Source organism: Ambystoma mexicanum, chromosome 12, assembly GCF_040938575.1.
Source record: "Ambystoma mexicanum isolate Mex_15411 chromosome 12, UKY_AmexF1_1, whole genome shotgun sequence".
NCBI classification, from domain to species: domain Eukaryota; kingdom Metazoa; phylum Chordata; class Amphibia; order Caudata; family Ambystomatidae; genus Ambystoma; species Ambystoma mexicanum.
The window spans coordinates 426,687,898-426,703,574 of NC_090936.1; the positions used below are offsets into that span (position 1 = coordinate 426,687,898).

A 15,677-nucleotide genomic window follows, 5' to 3' on the forward strand; every position below is an offset into this window, starting at 1 on the left:
TGGCATGCGGACACGCATTGCCCTTTCAGAGGCAGCAGCATATCGGGACATTGGGCAATTGCCCCACAGGGCAATTTGTCTTTTTACAGAGAGAGTTCTAAGGCACAGAGGGCAGAGGCAGTTGGCCACATTCCTTCACACATGACCCCTGAGAGACTTCACATGTTTCCACAGCCCCCCCACTTGCTACCCAAGCCCTGCAGGCAGTGCTGAGCAATGTAGGTATGGTTGTCCAACTTGGTCCAAATTCACCTGCTCTTTGTCATAGTTAAGCATTGTGGTTCTCAGGTGCAGAGACGGGTTGACATTATTTGGTGGACATAAGAGCCCCATCAGGTATATGCATTTAAACAATCTGACTGGAAGCGACTGGCCTTAATGGTGTGTGATAACATCTACATGTGTTGGATGTATGCGCTTGTGCCAATGTTTTATAACCATCCAAAATACCACAAGTTCGTATTTGAGTTCCATCACTTTCGGGGGTGGCATCAAGACTAATTTGCATACTTGAGATTCACTGGGTCTCTTTCGAAAACACAAATACTGTTACCTCTTGCGAAATATATATTAATAGGAAGAGTCAGCATGATTTAGAGTCTTGAGGACCCTTGAGGTAATCCCCATTTTGGAATCACATAGGACAATTGGAGAAGTTCCGCATTCCAGAACTCTAGTGAACTGCATGCCTAATAACGCATGTGTCCATACTTTTCTGTGAAGATAATTATAAAAGCATGCGGTGTTACATGGTTTCCGTAGTGTACTGCAGTAAAGCATCCAGTATTTGAAAATAATGCATGTTTTACCCTTACAGCACCACTCGTCATGAGGTCCCTTGCATACCCATGGTTGGCCCACTTCTATAATAGCGAAGGCGAGCTCAAAGGCGATGTAAAGGCATCGTTAACGAAGGAAATCTAGTGGTTAGGAATTCTTGACTCGTGCACTCTCCTGCACTGTGTGCTAATGGAGGAGGTGAGTGACAGATACAAACTTGAGAACAATAAAGCTTCCACCATCTAACACCTTGGAAGAAGATGCTTCTGAATAGAGAATGAATACAAAATATGCTGCGTGACATAGGAACAGGTGCTGCCATACAGGTGACAGGGATCAGACCAAGGGTACATCTTTGAGAAATAAACTTGATATTGATGGATTTTATTGAGATAATAAAAATAAAATGGGGGAGAAATGTAGGGATAACCAACTCAAGAGTTCATGTTCTGCACTACCCTAAGTATCTTTGAATCAGGGATAGAGAGGGGTATTTTTGTCCTTTACTCTGTTCATTCTAAAGGGCCTCGCTGGCTGACTTGGGTCAGGCTTTTTGGTTTGGTTTCCGGCACCCTTCTCCTTTACCCCAGTCCTTGGGGTCTAAGGGTTTCTCTCTGTCAGTCTCAAGCTTAAAGGTTTCCTACGCACTTTGTTCTCTCGCCGCATATTTTGCTTTAAATCCTCGTGCAACCTGTGGCGTGCATGTATTTTTGTAGGTGAAAGGGACTGTTGCCTTGGAAGAGCTACTTCGGGAGCGTTAGGTAGAGCAGTGGATCCCAGACTAGTCTTATCTTTCCTAGTGACCCCAGGAAAGTTCTATGTGTAGTCCCCAGAGTCCTAGATGTTTCTCTATTATGGTCATGGTCTTCATTGATGCTGCACTACACTCTTTTGCCTCCTCCTGTCATGTGCACAGCTGCTTTGAACAGATTATGTGCCAAGTTCCTTCCAGGGACCCTTCTAGCCTTCTTGAGCCTTCCCACACTGTGCGTCTGCTCACTCATTCTATTTTTTTCCAAGTTCCTCCTGATCGTCATAAACCTTCTGCTTATCTCCTGATGTCACTCTCAAATGTTGAATAACCTTTTCATTCCTTTCCTTTCTCCCTTTCTCTTGCGGTTCACTAAGCTCCACCAACATTCCCCCCTGCACCTCATCTGAACTCCACCAATGTCCTCCTTATTTTTCGTTACTACAGCGTCCTGATATGCCCAACCTTCTGTTTAGTTCCATATTCCACCTCCTCCTGTTGTTGACCAACCTCCTTCTCAATTCCTCCTCTCTAAACCTCCTCTGCAGTTCCTCCTTCTAAAACAACCTCTACAATTACTGCTCCTAAAGCCTCCTCCTCAGTTCTTTCTACCACCGCCGTCTGTTATTGACAAACCTCCTTCTCAATTACCTTCCACATCCTCTTACGGGCGCAACCCTCCTTGTCAATTCCTTCGTCCATCCCTTCGGCTTGGCGAAACCTCCTTCCTAATTCCTCCTTCCACATCCTTCTCATGTTGAACAACCTCTTCAATTCATACTTCCAAAACCTCCTCCTCAATTCCTCTTTCTGCCTCTTCCCACCCGTCTAACCTCCTTTCCCAACTTCTCCTTTGTCCGATTATCCTCCTAGTTTCCAAACCTCAATTTTCCTCTCCAGGCTCCTCTGTCCGTCCAGGAACCTTTTTTCTCTCCAACAGTCTCCAAAGTCTTTCCAGTAGCTCCTTCTCCTAAACCCCCACCTTCTGTCTGGCTGAGTATCTGGCTGTGTATGGTCCTGTAGTCCCTCCCTTTCGGCCAGATTCTCTGCGAGAACCTGCAGCTATGATGGTAAACTGGGGAGGGATTGCAATTGGCTGAGGGTAATAGGTTAATCTGGGTTCATAAAATGACTAGGGAGGCAGAACAAGTCTTTAAAAGGCTGGTGTGTCATCTTTGGCTTCGTATGTGTCATGCAGACTGAGACGTTATTTGACAATAGTTGAAAACATGGAGTAAGTTTTTTAACTCCTCCCACTTCCTTTGCGGTTGCTTTGCTTGTGGAGTGAGAGCTGAGGTCATTGTCCAGGCAGTCTGCGGTTTTTGTGAAATCACTGCTGAGGCCGTTCAGGAGATTTTCACGTTCCCCTGATGACTGTGTAAGCCGGTGAATGAAGTTGCACAGGAATCCACAATGGGCACCTGATGTCTGAGTCTCTTCTGGGATTGGACTGTCATTTCTCATACAATAATGGGCATCATTTTGAGTTTGGCAGTGTGGCCAAAAACGGTGGTGATGCAGTGATAACAAAGTTATCACAGCATTACCGCTGCATTACCGCACTGGCAAAGTATGGGTTTGAAGGTAAGGTGGAGGAAAAACTTGAGGAAAATGCCAGTCACCTTACTTGCAAAAAACAGCTATTTTGACGGAATTATCGCCTGCAGAATTACCACTGGTAGTAATTCCACTGAAATCCCCATGGAAACCTATGGACTTCATAAATGGTGACCAACACTGTCATACCACCACTTGTAATCCAGCAGTAATTCCAAGTAGCATTAAAAGCAAATCCGTTTGGAGATATCTCAGTGGATTTACTGCCGAGATACCACCAACCTCATAATGCGGCCCAATGCACTCTATGCTTTTCCAAGAGCGCTTGAAGTCCCAAATTCTTACAGGGACAGTGTCACTAGGGTCAAGCTTTGTGAAAGGGGGGAGCACTTGGTCTATGGTCATAGAGGCGGGTAGAAAGAATGGGTAGACTTTGCCTCTTTGATGTTTCTATAAAAAAAAGCAGCAATATCGTTGTTAATGTTCATGTGACTGTCCCTTGCCCTATGAAAGGGGCTCAGAGGGACCATACACACTGTAGTCATCTACAAATGCAGGTGTCGATTGTATTTCTGTCTTGTGTGCATTGCATTTTTCATTTTCCATTTTAGATGCAGCCTATGTGCATGTGTGTGCATGTGTCTCACACAGACAGCAGTCATGATTCCCTCCCTCCACATCCTTCCATCTTTCCTAGTGTTGTACATGTATGTGTCTCAGAGCTGTCTCTACATATGTGTCTAAGTGCTACTGCGCGTATGTCTCAGTGCTGCATGAGCATGTGTGTTTCAGTGATGCACATGCATGCAGGGGAGTTGCTAGGTCTGGAAAAGACCCGGGGCTAAGCTGATGTCGGAACGGTTGGGACTGGGGGCTAGCTAGCCTTTTGGCTGTAGCTCCTGAGATTCTATCCGGGGCTACAACCAAAAGATCAGGGGCTATAGCCCCCTTACCCCCCCCTAGCAACGCCCCTGCATGCATGTGTATATCTCAGTGGTGCATGTAGGGGTCTCGGTGCTGCGCGCTTGTGTCTGCATGCTGTTTGCGTGTGTCTCAGTGTTGCATGCCCCTCCACATTTGTATCAGCTCTGTATGCTCATGTCTACGGGCTGCCCACACATATCTCAGGGTTGCATGTCTAAGTGCTGTTTGCGTATGCACGTGTCTCAGTGCTGTGTGTGGTGTGCGGTTCTCAAAGTTGTGCAGATACATATGTGTCTCAGTGCTGCACACCACGATGTGTGTCTAAGTGCTCTATGCATGTGCCTAAGTGCTTCACGTGTCTGTGGGCTTGTGCATGTGTGCTGTGTTTCAGTGCTGTCCACACATTTGAATGTGTTTCTGTGGTGTGAGGGTTTGTGTTTCAGTACTGTACACGCGTGCCCCAGTGCTGAATGTGTCTTAGTGCTTCATGTGTATCGTTGTGCTGCATGCACATGTATGCCCACAATGCTGGGGGGAGAGAGAGAGAGAGAGAGAGAGAGGGAGGGAGAGAGAGAGAGAGAGAGAGAGAGAGAGAGAGGAGAGGGAGAGGGAGAGGGAGAGGGAGAGGGAGAGGGAGAGGGAGAGGGAGAGAGAGAGAGAGAGAGAGAGAGAGAGAGAGAGAGAGAGAGAGTGTGTGTGTGTGTGTGTGTGTGTGTGTGTGTGTGTGTGTGTGTGTGTGTGTGTGTGTGTGTGTGTGTGTGTGTGTGTGTGTGTGTGTGTGTGTGTGTGTGTGTGTGTGTGTGTGTGTGTGTGTGTGTGTGTGTGTGTGTGTGTGTGTGTGTGTGTGTGTGTGTGTGTGTGTGTGTGTGTGTGTGTGTGTGTGTGTGTGTGTGTGTGTGTGTGTGTGTGTGTGTGTGTGTGTGTGTGAGACCACCATATCAACTTGAATTTCCTTTCAGGCTGTGTGCCTCTTTATTTTAAAAAGGGTATTAATTGCAAGATTTTAAAACATCTGCACTGGTCTCTACCATCATGGCCAATTTTCAGCCAATTACCAACTTGCCCATTCTGTCCAAACATTTGGAAAAGTTAGATGTTTCACATCTGCAACTGCTTCTAGAGACGAAATCCTGCATCACCCTATTGGTTTAGCTTTTGCCCATGCCATGGGATTGAAACAGCCCTATTGGGTTTCTTGGATGAGGGTCTGAGCTTTGTTGATAAATGAACTGAAGCACTGCTGGTCATGCCGAACATCTGCACGGTATGTGGCAGTGTCAGTCATTGCAACCGAATTAATATGTGTTGGCATCCATGGTTCGCCTGACCAGCAGTGCACAACGGTGGTTCAGCTCCTTTTTGAGGGAAAGATCTCAGAGGGTCCATATGGGCTCTTCTTCCTCTGTCTTATCACCCATAACTTCTGGATTGCCTCAAGGGATTCCCCTGTCCTCCCTAAATTCAATTTCATCCCACTCTTCCAGCTGCTTCAGTTCTGGGAGGTCAGCAAGCAATCACACGCTGACGACATTTAAATCTATTTCCAGATGTCATGCTTTGAAGGGAGCTTTCTGTGTTATAAAATGATCTCCTTGCAATCAAAGACTGGATGAGTTCTGATCACCTGCAATTGATTGGTTTCAAAAGGGAACTAATCCTGTAATGCATACGGAAAACCATGATGGAATAAGTCCCAGGTCATGATGATTGATTAGGTGTATTTGTAGAGCATAGCAGTACCCCCAAGGTTCCCTCGGCGCTCAAGACCTAGCTGCCTATGGAAATAGTAACTTTCTGAGATGCAATATGATTTTGAGACATTAATTTGCTGGACAAATTGAGCAAGGCAGTACATTGTAGATGTTAGTGTCTTGACCACTGAAGTGTCTGCCTACCTTGAAGGTCAACATAAGGGCCAGATGGGAGATTAACAAAAGAGTAAAGCTCTGTAAAGCACAAGAAGGAACATACATATCCCCTTTGCCAGAAAGATTAGGTGAAACTAGAACCTACTGACATGTATTTATTTATTTTGGCATTTGTTAAGCGCACCAAGCCCAAAGGCATCTAGGCCCTGGTTGCATAAGAATGATGGTTACATTAGTTCAGTGTTATCTTAAAGTCCAGTCATTGCACGTTACATTAGGTTACATAATATGACAGGTTAAGTTACAGTTGTTGCACGTTACAGTGGGTTACGACATACAATGCTGTGTAGCAGATTGCATAGGAGCATTGGATGGGTTACAACCTACAAGTGCAACTTTGATCTAGCGGACTACAGTGCTATCGTTTCAGAATATCACACAATATATTGTTTTCTGAGAAATATTGGGCACTGCATTAAAAAAATTCCTTCAAGAATCTAGAAATTGAATAGTTCTAGAAAATCTACTTCACTTGATTCCAGGCTTTGATTAGTGCAGGGTCCTACAGTACAGTTGGACATTTCTTGCATGTGCTGCTCTTTTTGGGATGGAGAGAGGGAGGGAGAGAGAGAGAGAGAGAGAGAGAGAGAGAGAGAGATAGATAGATAGATACTGGATATTACACATGCCTATACATAATGTATGATATACATATGTCTGATACGTCCATAACGTATTGATCACATATGTTTCACATATATTTCACAGATGTGAGATATCTGTGATATAAATAGATTCTGTTATGGGTGACCTATAGGTGCCAACATTGCATATATGTCACTCCAACCACTCCCATTAATGCTGCAAAAGCACGCGTGGACATATACTAGTTAGGCACCCCACGGCCCCTTGCGATGAAGGATTGGTGGTTTCCGTAACTTCAGAAAAAGTGGCGCACAATGTCCTGTTCATAATTTTTAGGCTGCATCAAAACTGTTGGTCCATGTGAAAGTGGCACAGCGTACAGTTGCGCTGCTTTTGCAGAAATCTACCCGATGAAAATCGAGTTCTTAGGTTTATTGGGATAAATTAATATGTATGAGACAGATGTATTTTTGATGTGTTTCCCCAAAGATTATTTGCATAGTATATTGTGCTCGACTTTTCATACTCTGATCTAGCGCGCTCTCTCTCTCTCTCTCTCTCTCTCTCTCTCTCTCGCTCGCTCGCGCTCTCTCCCAGTGACAGTCACGCTGTCAGGTTAAGTGTGCTAGAGCGATCCCAGCTCTTGCTGACAGCAGCACTGCACAACTAGAGGAAAGGAGATGCTATGAAGGAGGGAGGTGCTGCTCCATGCTATCTGCAGACATACATTGGCATTGCATGTGTCCTGCAGGCGTGTCAGCATCATGCTACGGCTGCATTGTGCATAAAGAGGGAAGAGAGATGGGCTGTGCGGGTGTGCTGGGGCCGCAGGGAAACCATGGCCAGGCTGCAAGGTCTAAAGCTGTGTGTGTTATTTTCTATTTTTGCTAATCATTGGTATTTGAGCATACTGTAACAAATGTGCTAGTTCGGTGGCACTACCATCCAATAACCATCAAAGACGCAAAATTGAAGTTGCTCATAGAAATAAAACATGATTGGTTTTAATCTGAACGCAGCCCTTTCCAAGTAAGAAGGATATTTGGAGACCAAGTGATTCATATTATTGGCAAAAAAGCTTTTAAAGAAGAAATGATTTAATTGTGCTAACATTGTGAACTGGCTCCTTGAAATTGTGCAATGTCCATTTCTAATGATCACTTAGTGTATATTGTATTCATGGTAAGACTATTATCAGTGCCTTACTGAGCAAAGTGCATGTTCGATCTATAATAACCATAGACATTACTTCTTGAGAGGAGTGTACTATTCTAAGTCTGGCAGTCTGACACACGTTCATTGCACGCTTTCACGTGATTTCTGCTTCCTCTCCCCAAAGCCAGCCTCACAGAAGTTTAGAAGAGCGGGCGTTGGATGGGGAAGCCAGGTCTCAAAACAGGGCACAACAGCTGTGCCCACCCCCTGTCATTAGCAGAGAATTATCGACAGTAGCGATGTTTAAGGCATTTGGAAAAGCTGAGAGGATGGTGGATGGGTTGGCCAGCACCACTATTACATTAAACAACAATACATTAAAATGTATGGGGTTCTTGGAGACTCTCATATTCCTTGATTCGCTGTTGCATTCTAAATCTTAAATATTAGTGTTAATTAGATCTTGGTATTGTGACGGGCAGCCCTTGGAGTTAACGAAATGTTTGCGTTGGAGTGCGTTGGGAAATTTTATGTTTGGCGCTATGGCATTCGCTTAATAAATACATATAATTGTTGGAAGTTTAAAAGTTATATGGGTCTTCAGGAAGTGACTGTGTAATCTTTTCAAAAAGGAAATGGTTGACTTTAAAAACGCCTCTGCCAACCTTGCAGTAGACATTTTGTCTTTTTTGTCTTGTGGCGCCCTGAAGCACCATCTGTTGTATAAGCGCCTTACAAATAATTAATAAATAAATAAAAATGAAAATAATATGTAAACATTCGCTTTCAGACAAGGATATTGCTCAGGCAATGGATAGGAGATGTGTTTCCACAATAGCCAGTGACATGCTTTCTGATACCCAGCAGGGAAATAAGCATGTCCCCCCACCCCTGCTCCGTACCTCAGTGAGCATGACCAGACCAATCAGGTATGAAACAATGGAGACACACAGGATGAGGAACTCCCTGCGATTCTTCTGCCGGAAGATACTGGGGTACATATCGACCATTGCGGTAACCAAGCTCTCCACGCAGACGAACTGAGAAAATATAAGTTCAGTAACAGCATTAAAACAAGTCTTTCATCACCATACAATATCATCCGAGGGAACGTAGATGCTGTATCGTGTTCTTTTGCCGACGGTAATTACTTTACCACAAAGTAATCAATTTACATTTTCATCAACATTTTTAGGGAATTTGGGCTAAGGGGTAAAAAGGTGGTGGGGAGGAGTTTTGGGGAGGGGCAGTAACGAAGGGAAGGGGTGGCATGGGGGAACCCCCAAATGGAAAACGGAAATGGATGAAACTATTTAAAGTAATGACTTTGTTGTAAAGTGCCATGAACTAATGATTGTCAGCAAAAGAACATGGAACCCTCAGAAGCAATGCTAAAGGCTTCCTAGAGCAGACTGGGTCTAAAGGGGCCAGCTTCGATCTCACACGCCTCTATGAAATGACCTACGCGAAATCTAGGGGCTGGGCTCAAATAAACATAGTATCTCAGTCTAAATGATCGCTCCCGTCTATGCATAAGCTTTCATGAATATTGGAAGCACAGCATGAAATAATTCTGCGTCTCAAAACACCAATGCAACCAGAAAGCACAATGCCAATACTAGTGTGCACGCATTTCAACACAAAACTGCACATAAAGGCGCCAGTTACAGCAGCACAGTCAACATGAAACTGCATACTCATAGTGCCAAGAGGCAATTAAACTGGCAGCATGTACTTTACAAATGATGTCACTCACTTGCATGCATCCTAAAATAGCACAACATATATCTCAATGTTTCACTGCACATAAGTGTTCCTGTTCTCTCTACTGAATGGCCAGTGGACGCCATTAGTAGCTCTTTGATACAGAAAGGAAAACATATGGTTTCTTTCAGTATTTATCTTTAATACATTTTTACTCCTGGGCCACCCCTCCAAGCAGGAACCCACTCAAAGGTGGCTGGATGAAATGCACTTGGACGGGTGTAAATCTCACCTCACCCACTCAGCAAAATCCCTATGCTTCATTGTGGATAGCCATCTATCGCCAACTACACATCGTGTAAAAAGGCTCAACCATCCTTATATCAGATCTCTCTACTCTGCAAGATCAAGCAGTTCCCCCTCACCTGAGAACCTCCAAACAGTGGTGCAGCCCCTCGTGATCTCACATATTGACAGGGGTAATGGCCTCCTTGAAGGGCTCCTAGCTTTTCACCTGAATCCCCTCAAAGTGGCCCACTATACTTCAGCTTCCCTCATCCCAAGCGATACAACATTTGTCCACATCACCCAGCACTTTGCATGGCTTACACTGGCTCCCCTTCCTGGCTAGTATCTGTTTCAAAACAGGGTCCCTCACCAGGGTCCCTCACCAACAAGACAACCACCAAGGGTATGCTTGCCTACTTGACGGCCAACCTGAAAACACTCAGGGCCACACATTCATCTTGCAGTAAGACCATCTGCAGGTTGAAAACTGGGCTGGCTCACAAGGAGTCCACTAGGTGTCAGTTCACTGGAACTCCATCCAAGTGCCAATCCAGACTGGTCAAATACTTCTTCAGTTAAGGAAAGAACTGAAGACCTGCCCTTCCAACAACACCTTGGTTTAACCTTGATTCAGGCTATCTTTTGTGCTCCATCATCCAGGTTATTCCTAGTGCTTGCTTGGCGACTTGCTACATTCTTGCTACCAAGGTTTGCTCTATGACCTGTTCAGTGCTGCATTGCTAGCGAGCTAGGTGCACACTATAAAATATATAGCACTATAATAATAATTAAGTAAAAGCAGAAAGCCAGGAGTCCTAATTAAAGTAAGGATATATGATGGCAGACATTTACCCCCCAAAATTCGACCACCCGCCAAGCATGCATGATTGTTCCCTCTGATGTCCCTCAATTGAGAGCCATTTAGACAGGTAATATTGCTATGCCATGACTTCATAGCCCCCCGAATCTGCGAAAAAACCACTGCATCATTGCACTTTGTGCTATTTTGGAAGAATTATACTTTTTTTTCCATCTGAACAGAAGCACAAACCTGCAGGCCACACAGTGTTTCCTTAGAATTTACGCTGCCAAAAAAAGGCTTTGACCTTTTTACCTTCCCATTTAGAGAAACGTTCATCAGGCTGCAGCTGGCTTGGACTTAACATTGAAACTTCTTAAAAGTTCCGGATTAAACTTACAATACGTTGAAAAACTAGGTGTTTCTATCTTCACCCGGATACATTCAACATAGGTTAATCAATGACCCTTTGTGTATCTGAACCCACTCCTTGAAGGCCTCATAAATTAGACAACTGTCAATAGTCCTAGGAGTTCACGTTAAGTATGCTTCTAACATATAAAAGTCTAACATGCGCATCTGTAAGCACCCCAGGGGTTTAGAGCAAATGAATGTCCATACCTCGACCCGCCCTAGTAGGCATTTTAAAACAGCTTATTATGCTTGATAACTGCAACCCTATTTGGGCCGGCCTCTTGGGCGCTGGATCTCTGCACCTTGCAGCTAGTCCAGAAGCTAGTTGGAAGACTAGTCACTGATAAAGAACAATGGAGCGTGGCCTTTCCACTGATACATTGTAACATACTTTCAATCCACTATGTACCAATGTCATTCATTATTCTGTTGCTGGAGGAAATCAGCTTGTACAAAACCAAAATGAGTACTAGGTGAACTAGGTCAAGGCAACAGGAGGACCAAAGGTATTATTAGTCTTGCCTTTGGACAAAACACATGTATTGCGTTTTACATATATGTTTCTGTGCAGATCAATCTGATACCGCTATTTATTAATTTTTAGGTATTTGTTCTTAATTCTTCTTTTTCATGACTGTTTCATATTTTTCAAACATTCGTTTTTCTTTACACAAGTGGGTGTGCAAAATATCATGACAAAAACTTGAGGGAACAATTATGTGTTTACAAAAGATAAAACCAAAAACCACACTGGTGAAACACTTAACTACAATGCAATCAGTTGTTCAAGCATACATGTAGCATCCCCACAGTTAGAGCTGAGTTCATATGTACAATGTCAGTGTGCCCTAAGTGTTTTCGGGTTGCAGTCTCCAACAAAATGCCAATAAATGGTCATGTTGCAAATTCCATAATGACCAATGCGAGGTCGAATTACAGAATGACCAATCCTAGGCTATGGGATAACATCACACAAACACGTCACTAACTACCTGTCACTTACTGAATCATACACACAAAAGAATGTACATAATTAGCTAACACGTTGGCTCCACTGAGTAAAATTCCCACCTATAGTCACAACTTTAATACTACTCTCTGTAGCCATTCACAACATATATCGTCAAAAGCTTGTTTTATCAGTGTCGGTACCTTCATCCCAACCATTTTGTGTAAAGTTCTCCACCACTGAAGAGTACTATGTCCACCCTTATGTATGTCCGGAAACAGCTAAAAGGTCAACTCTTACCCCTGGCCTTCCAAACAGGCTCAACTCCCCAAAGTACCCCCTTACCCCAATAACCACTGCAGATGTGTAGGAACTTCTCCTGATCACAGCCACTGCCAATTCCGACAAGCACCTAATGCTCAAACATCCCTCCTAGAGCGTTTGTAATGTAAATTACCATGTCCTATAGCACTGCTTCTGTACTCGCGATATCAGTGAAGTGCAAAACACACAACTTTGTTTGATTCCGCCGCACAAGCCATATTCCTACACCATGGTTGGAAGCTGTCAGATTGTCCACGTGAGGTAAGAGTAGGTTTACTGTTTGAATTACAGAAGCAGACAATAGTAATGTCAGCATCTCAGAATATCATAAGATCAGCTATGTTCATATATATTGCTGTCAATGCTGTGAAGCAGTTCTGAAATACAAGATCAACCAGACGCGTTGCTGCACGCTTGGTTACAAAGGCCTTCATGAAATATAGCACTTGATCATTCCTCCGATCCGGTGTTCAGGCATCATCACGTGACTCAGGAGCGTGATGCTTGCCGAGCCCATCGGATCTGGCAAGATTTGATTGAATTATTTTTTGTTTGGTCCCATGATCAGGCTGAAGAGCCTCTCGTGCACCTCGCCCTGTGGGCGGCCATTGTGAAGTACTCAACAAGGCACATATACGTTAAGGACATTCTTATCACCTTGTGATATTGTGCACTGGCATTGTTGAAATTACTGGAGAATCTACGTGTGGCAGGTCTACTCCCACATATCCGCCCTGCCTTAATGGAAACAACCCACACCACCACCGTTACCTTCCCTGCTTGTGTTGTGAAAGTGATGTCATGATTTCCACCAACATGGTTCTCATGATTTCCTCTCCCCAGGTGCATTAGTGAGTTTCAGTATATCAGATGTTAGAGTCTCTTCTTCCTTTTTTTTTATTTTCTAGCAGGTTTTACCTGTCCTTAGTTGTTTGCTCTGTGAATTGCCCACTTGCCCTTTTACCCCTGGTGGGTCGCTTTTAGCAACCTCTTTTGGCATTTCTCAGCACAATCCCTGGAGCCCCCAGCACTGCAGTCTCAGCTCTTCCCCATCACATTCTTTGCTGACTTCTATGAATTGCAGCACTAGCCTTGGCTTCAGGGTGGGGCTGGAACAATAAATTGGCTGACGCAGCGAAATAAAAAGTGCCCCAGTCCCCCAAAATACAGCGACCCACATGTGTAAACCACCAGTGAGACTTTTAAAATGGCGTACACTCTGAAATAAACCCAAATCAGCGATTATACATTTGGGGAGTGGAGATGAAATGTGAACCCCATTACCACACACTGTGTTTAAGTGTTAAAGCTGGTGTTTGAGACCAGTTTGAATCATAGACACTTGACAACATTATTTTGGAGCCCTTTGTGTACAGCAAGATAACATTATTTGTGCATATTTTAGTCAAGAGCTAAAATAATGCCCTGTTATGTATAGCTGGTGTTCAATCTAATAGACAAATCACAACATACCAAGAGGACACAATGGGCATGATTTTGAAGCATATTTTCAATGGGGCCTTCCCATGTTAGAACATGTTTCTGAATCAGGCCCAATGTTTAAAAATACTTTTATGAATAAGTTACACAAAAGAGTATGATTGTACCTTTGTTTTCCTATTATTACCATAATGCAAAGTGATATGAAAAGAAAACATCTGGATTTGCTCATCGTTATTATTTTAGACAGGAATGAAGCTGCATGAAATTAAAAAAACAGTACATATTTGTGAGAGAGCATGACAAAAGTAGATTCCATGTGCTTTGGACCGAGTGATAGGGCAGGGGTGACAATAGGAACTGGGTTCCACTAAGCGCTATGTTATCTAGGTCCCAGAGAAGGGAGGGGTTAGGTCCCAGAGAAGGGAGGGGTTGGGTCCCACGGCTTTGTAACCAATCACCATTATAGGAACATACATCGCCCCACTGAAACCTATAGGAGCCAAAAACAGGGAGTGAAGAAAACGCAGGGGAAAAAGATAAAGACCAGGGATCTAAGACCTGAATTAAGGGAAACCATATGTAGGCAAAGGGACAAGGGAACAGTATTTCTTTGGGGGTGGGGTGGTGGGGGGCGGGGCAAAATACAAACACCAAGTCACTATTCCCAGACTCAGGTCCCCCAAACCTATAATAAGCAGTCAACCTGTCTCCAGAACCATTGCCTGTTTAATCACTCCAATGGCTTGACCCATCCCCTATGGCCCATCACCCACCATCCTTATGAGCAACACATATGGGGAAATCCATGCTTGCCTAAAACTCCACTATTCATTAAATTCTGTGGGATTGGCAGTGCACCTTTTCAGAATAAAATGCAATGAGGACAACAAAATTGCATTCAACATCATTTTGCACTCGGGGAAGGGTGCTTAGCCAATCAGGTGGCTCGAAATGCAGGTGAGAACACACAGTGTACTGCCACATTTCTCCAGCAAGCAGAGGCCCTTCCCCGGGTGCCACCATCTTGATTGCGGCGAGGCAACAGGGAGCCCCTCCATGTTGCCTCCCCATGACCTCACCATCTCCCTCAAGACATCATGCAAACTTCCCCCACTATGCTCCCTGCTTCCCCACTTACATACCAGCCGCAGTAACCGAAGCACAGTAAGACGGAATCTGGATAACGCCCCTCTTGTCCCTTGGTTCCATGGAGATGAATCAGGAAGTGCAGCGCAATGCCCAACACCTTTGAAGAATAATTCAAATTCAGGAACCAACCCCAGTGCCCCGCAGTTCCCATACCACAGCTGAGCGCAGTTCGCAATTCATGGAACTGGCAGGAGGGACCACTCCACTTTATAACTGGCCACAGTCAAAGCTGATTGTGGGTGCTGGAAGGAAGGTAGAGCACAGTGGAGATATCAGACAAGGAGGAAGAGCAAGCAAGGGAAGGAGAAGACAGTTGAAGAGATGGCGACGAGCAGAGGAGATAGGGAAGAGCAGAGGAGAGCTGGAGAGGAAAAGAGCAGGTGGATCAGAGCAGAAAGATGGAGAGGAGAGTAAAGAGTGGAGGAAGTACAGAAGAGCAGAGAGAGGTGGATAACAGAGTAGACAGTGGGTGTGGTGGAGAAGAATGGAGAAACCTCCATAAGAGAGTAGAGTGGAAGAAAAGGAGAAGAGCATGGAAAGCTGAAGATGAAAATAGAAAGCGGAGGTAGTGGAAACAAGTAAAAAGATCTGGAGAGGTAAACAAAGAGCAGAGGTGGTGGACAGTGGCTTGTCAAATAAACCAGGCTCACACTTCAATTTAAGATGATGCCAAACAGAGGTATCCTTTATTCATTGCTTACAAGACAAGGAAAACAGAATCCTACACCTAATGGGTCCCAGCGTGACTGGCCTCACCCGGCCTCCAGACCCCTTACCTTTAAGGCGTCACCTGACCTGAGAAAGATCAAGAAACCTACTGCTATGCATTCCCGCACATTTATCCCACCCCCACCAAAATAATGGATTCATTCCTCCCCAGCTAGTTCTACTTCCTTTTCCACTTCAGGTAGTGATGTAATCTGACCA

At 44.4% G+C, this 15,677-nt stretch overlaps 1 protein-coding gene across 2 annotated transcripts in view; it reads right to left on the bottom strand.

The window, feature by feature from the left end:
• LOC138513606 (sodium- and chloride-dependent GABA transporter 2-like) overlaps nucleotides 1-15,677 on the bottom strand; it is a 771,005-nt gene that overhangs the window by 146,760 nt on the left and 608,568 nt on the right. For both annotated transcript variants that reach the window (XM_069628589.1, XM_069628590.1), the window contains exon 11: nucleotides 8,583-8,720. In XM_069628589.1, coding sequence (XP_069484690.1) covers nucleotides 8,583-8,720 — 138 coding nt within the window. The remainder of the gene's footprint in view (nucleotides 1-8,582; nucleotides 8,721-15,677) is intronic.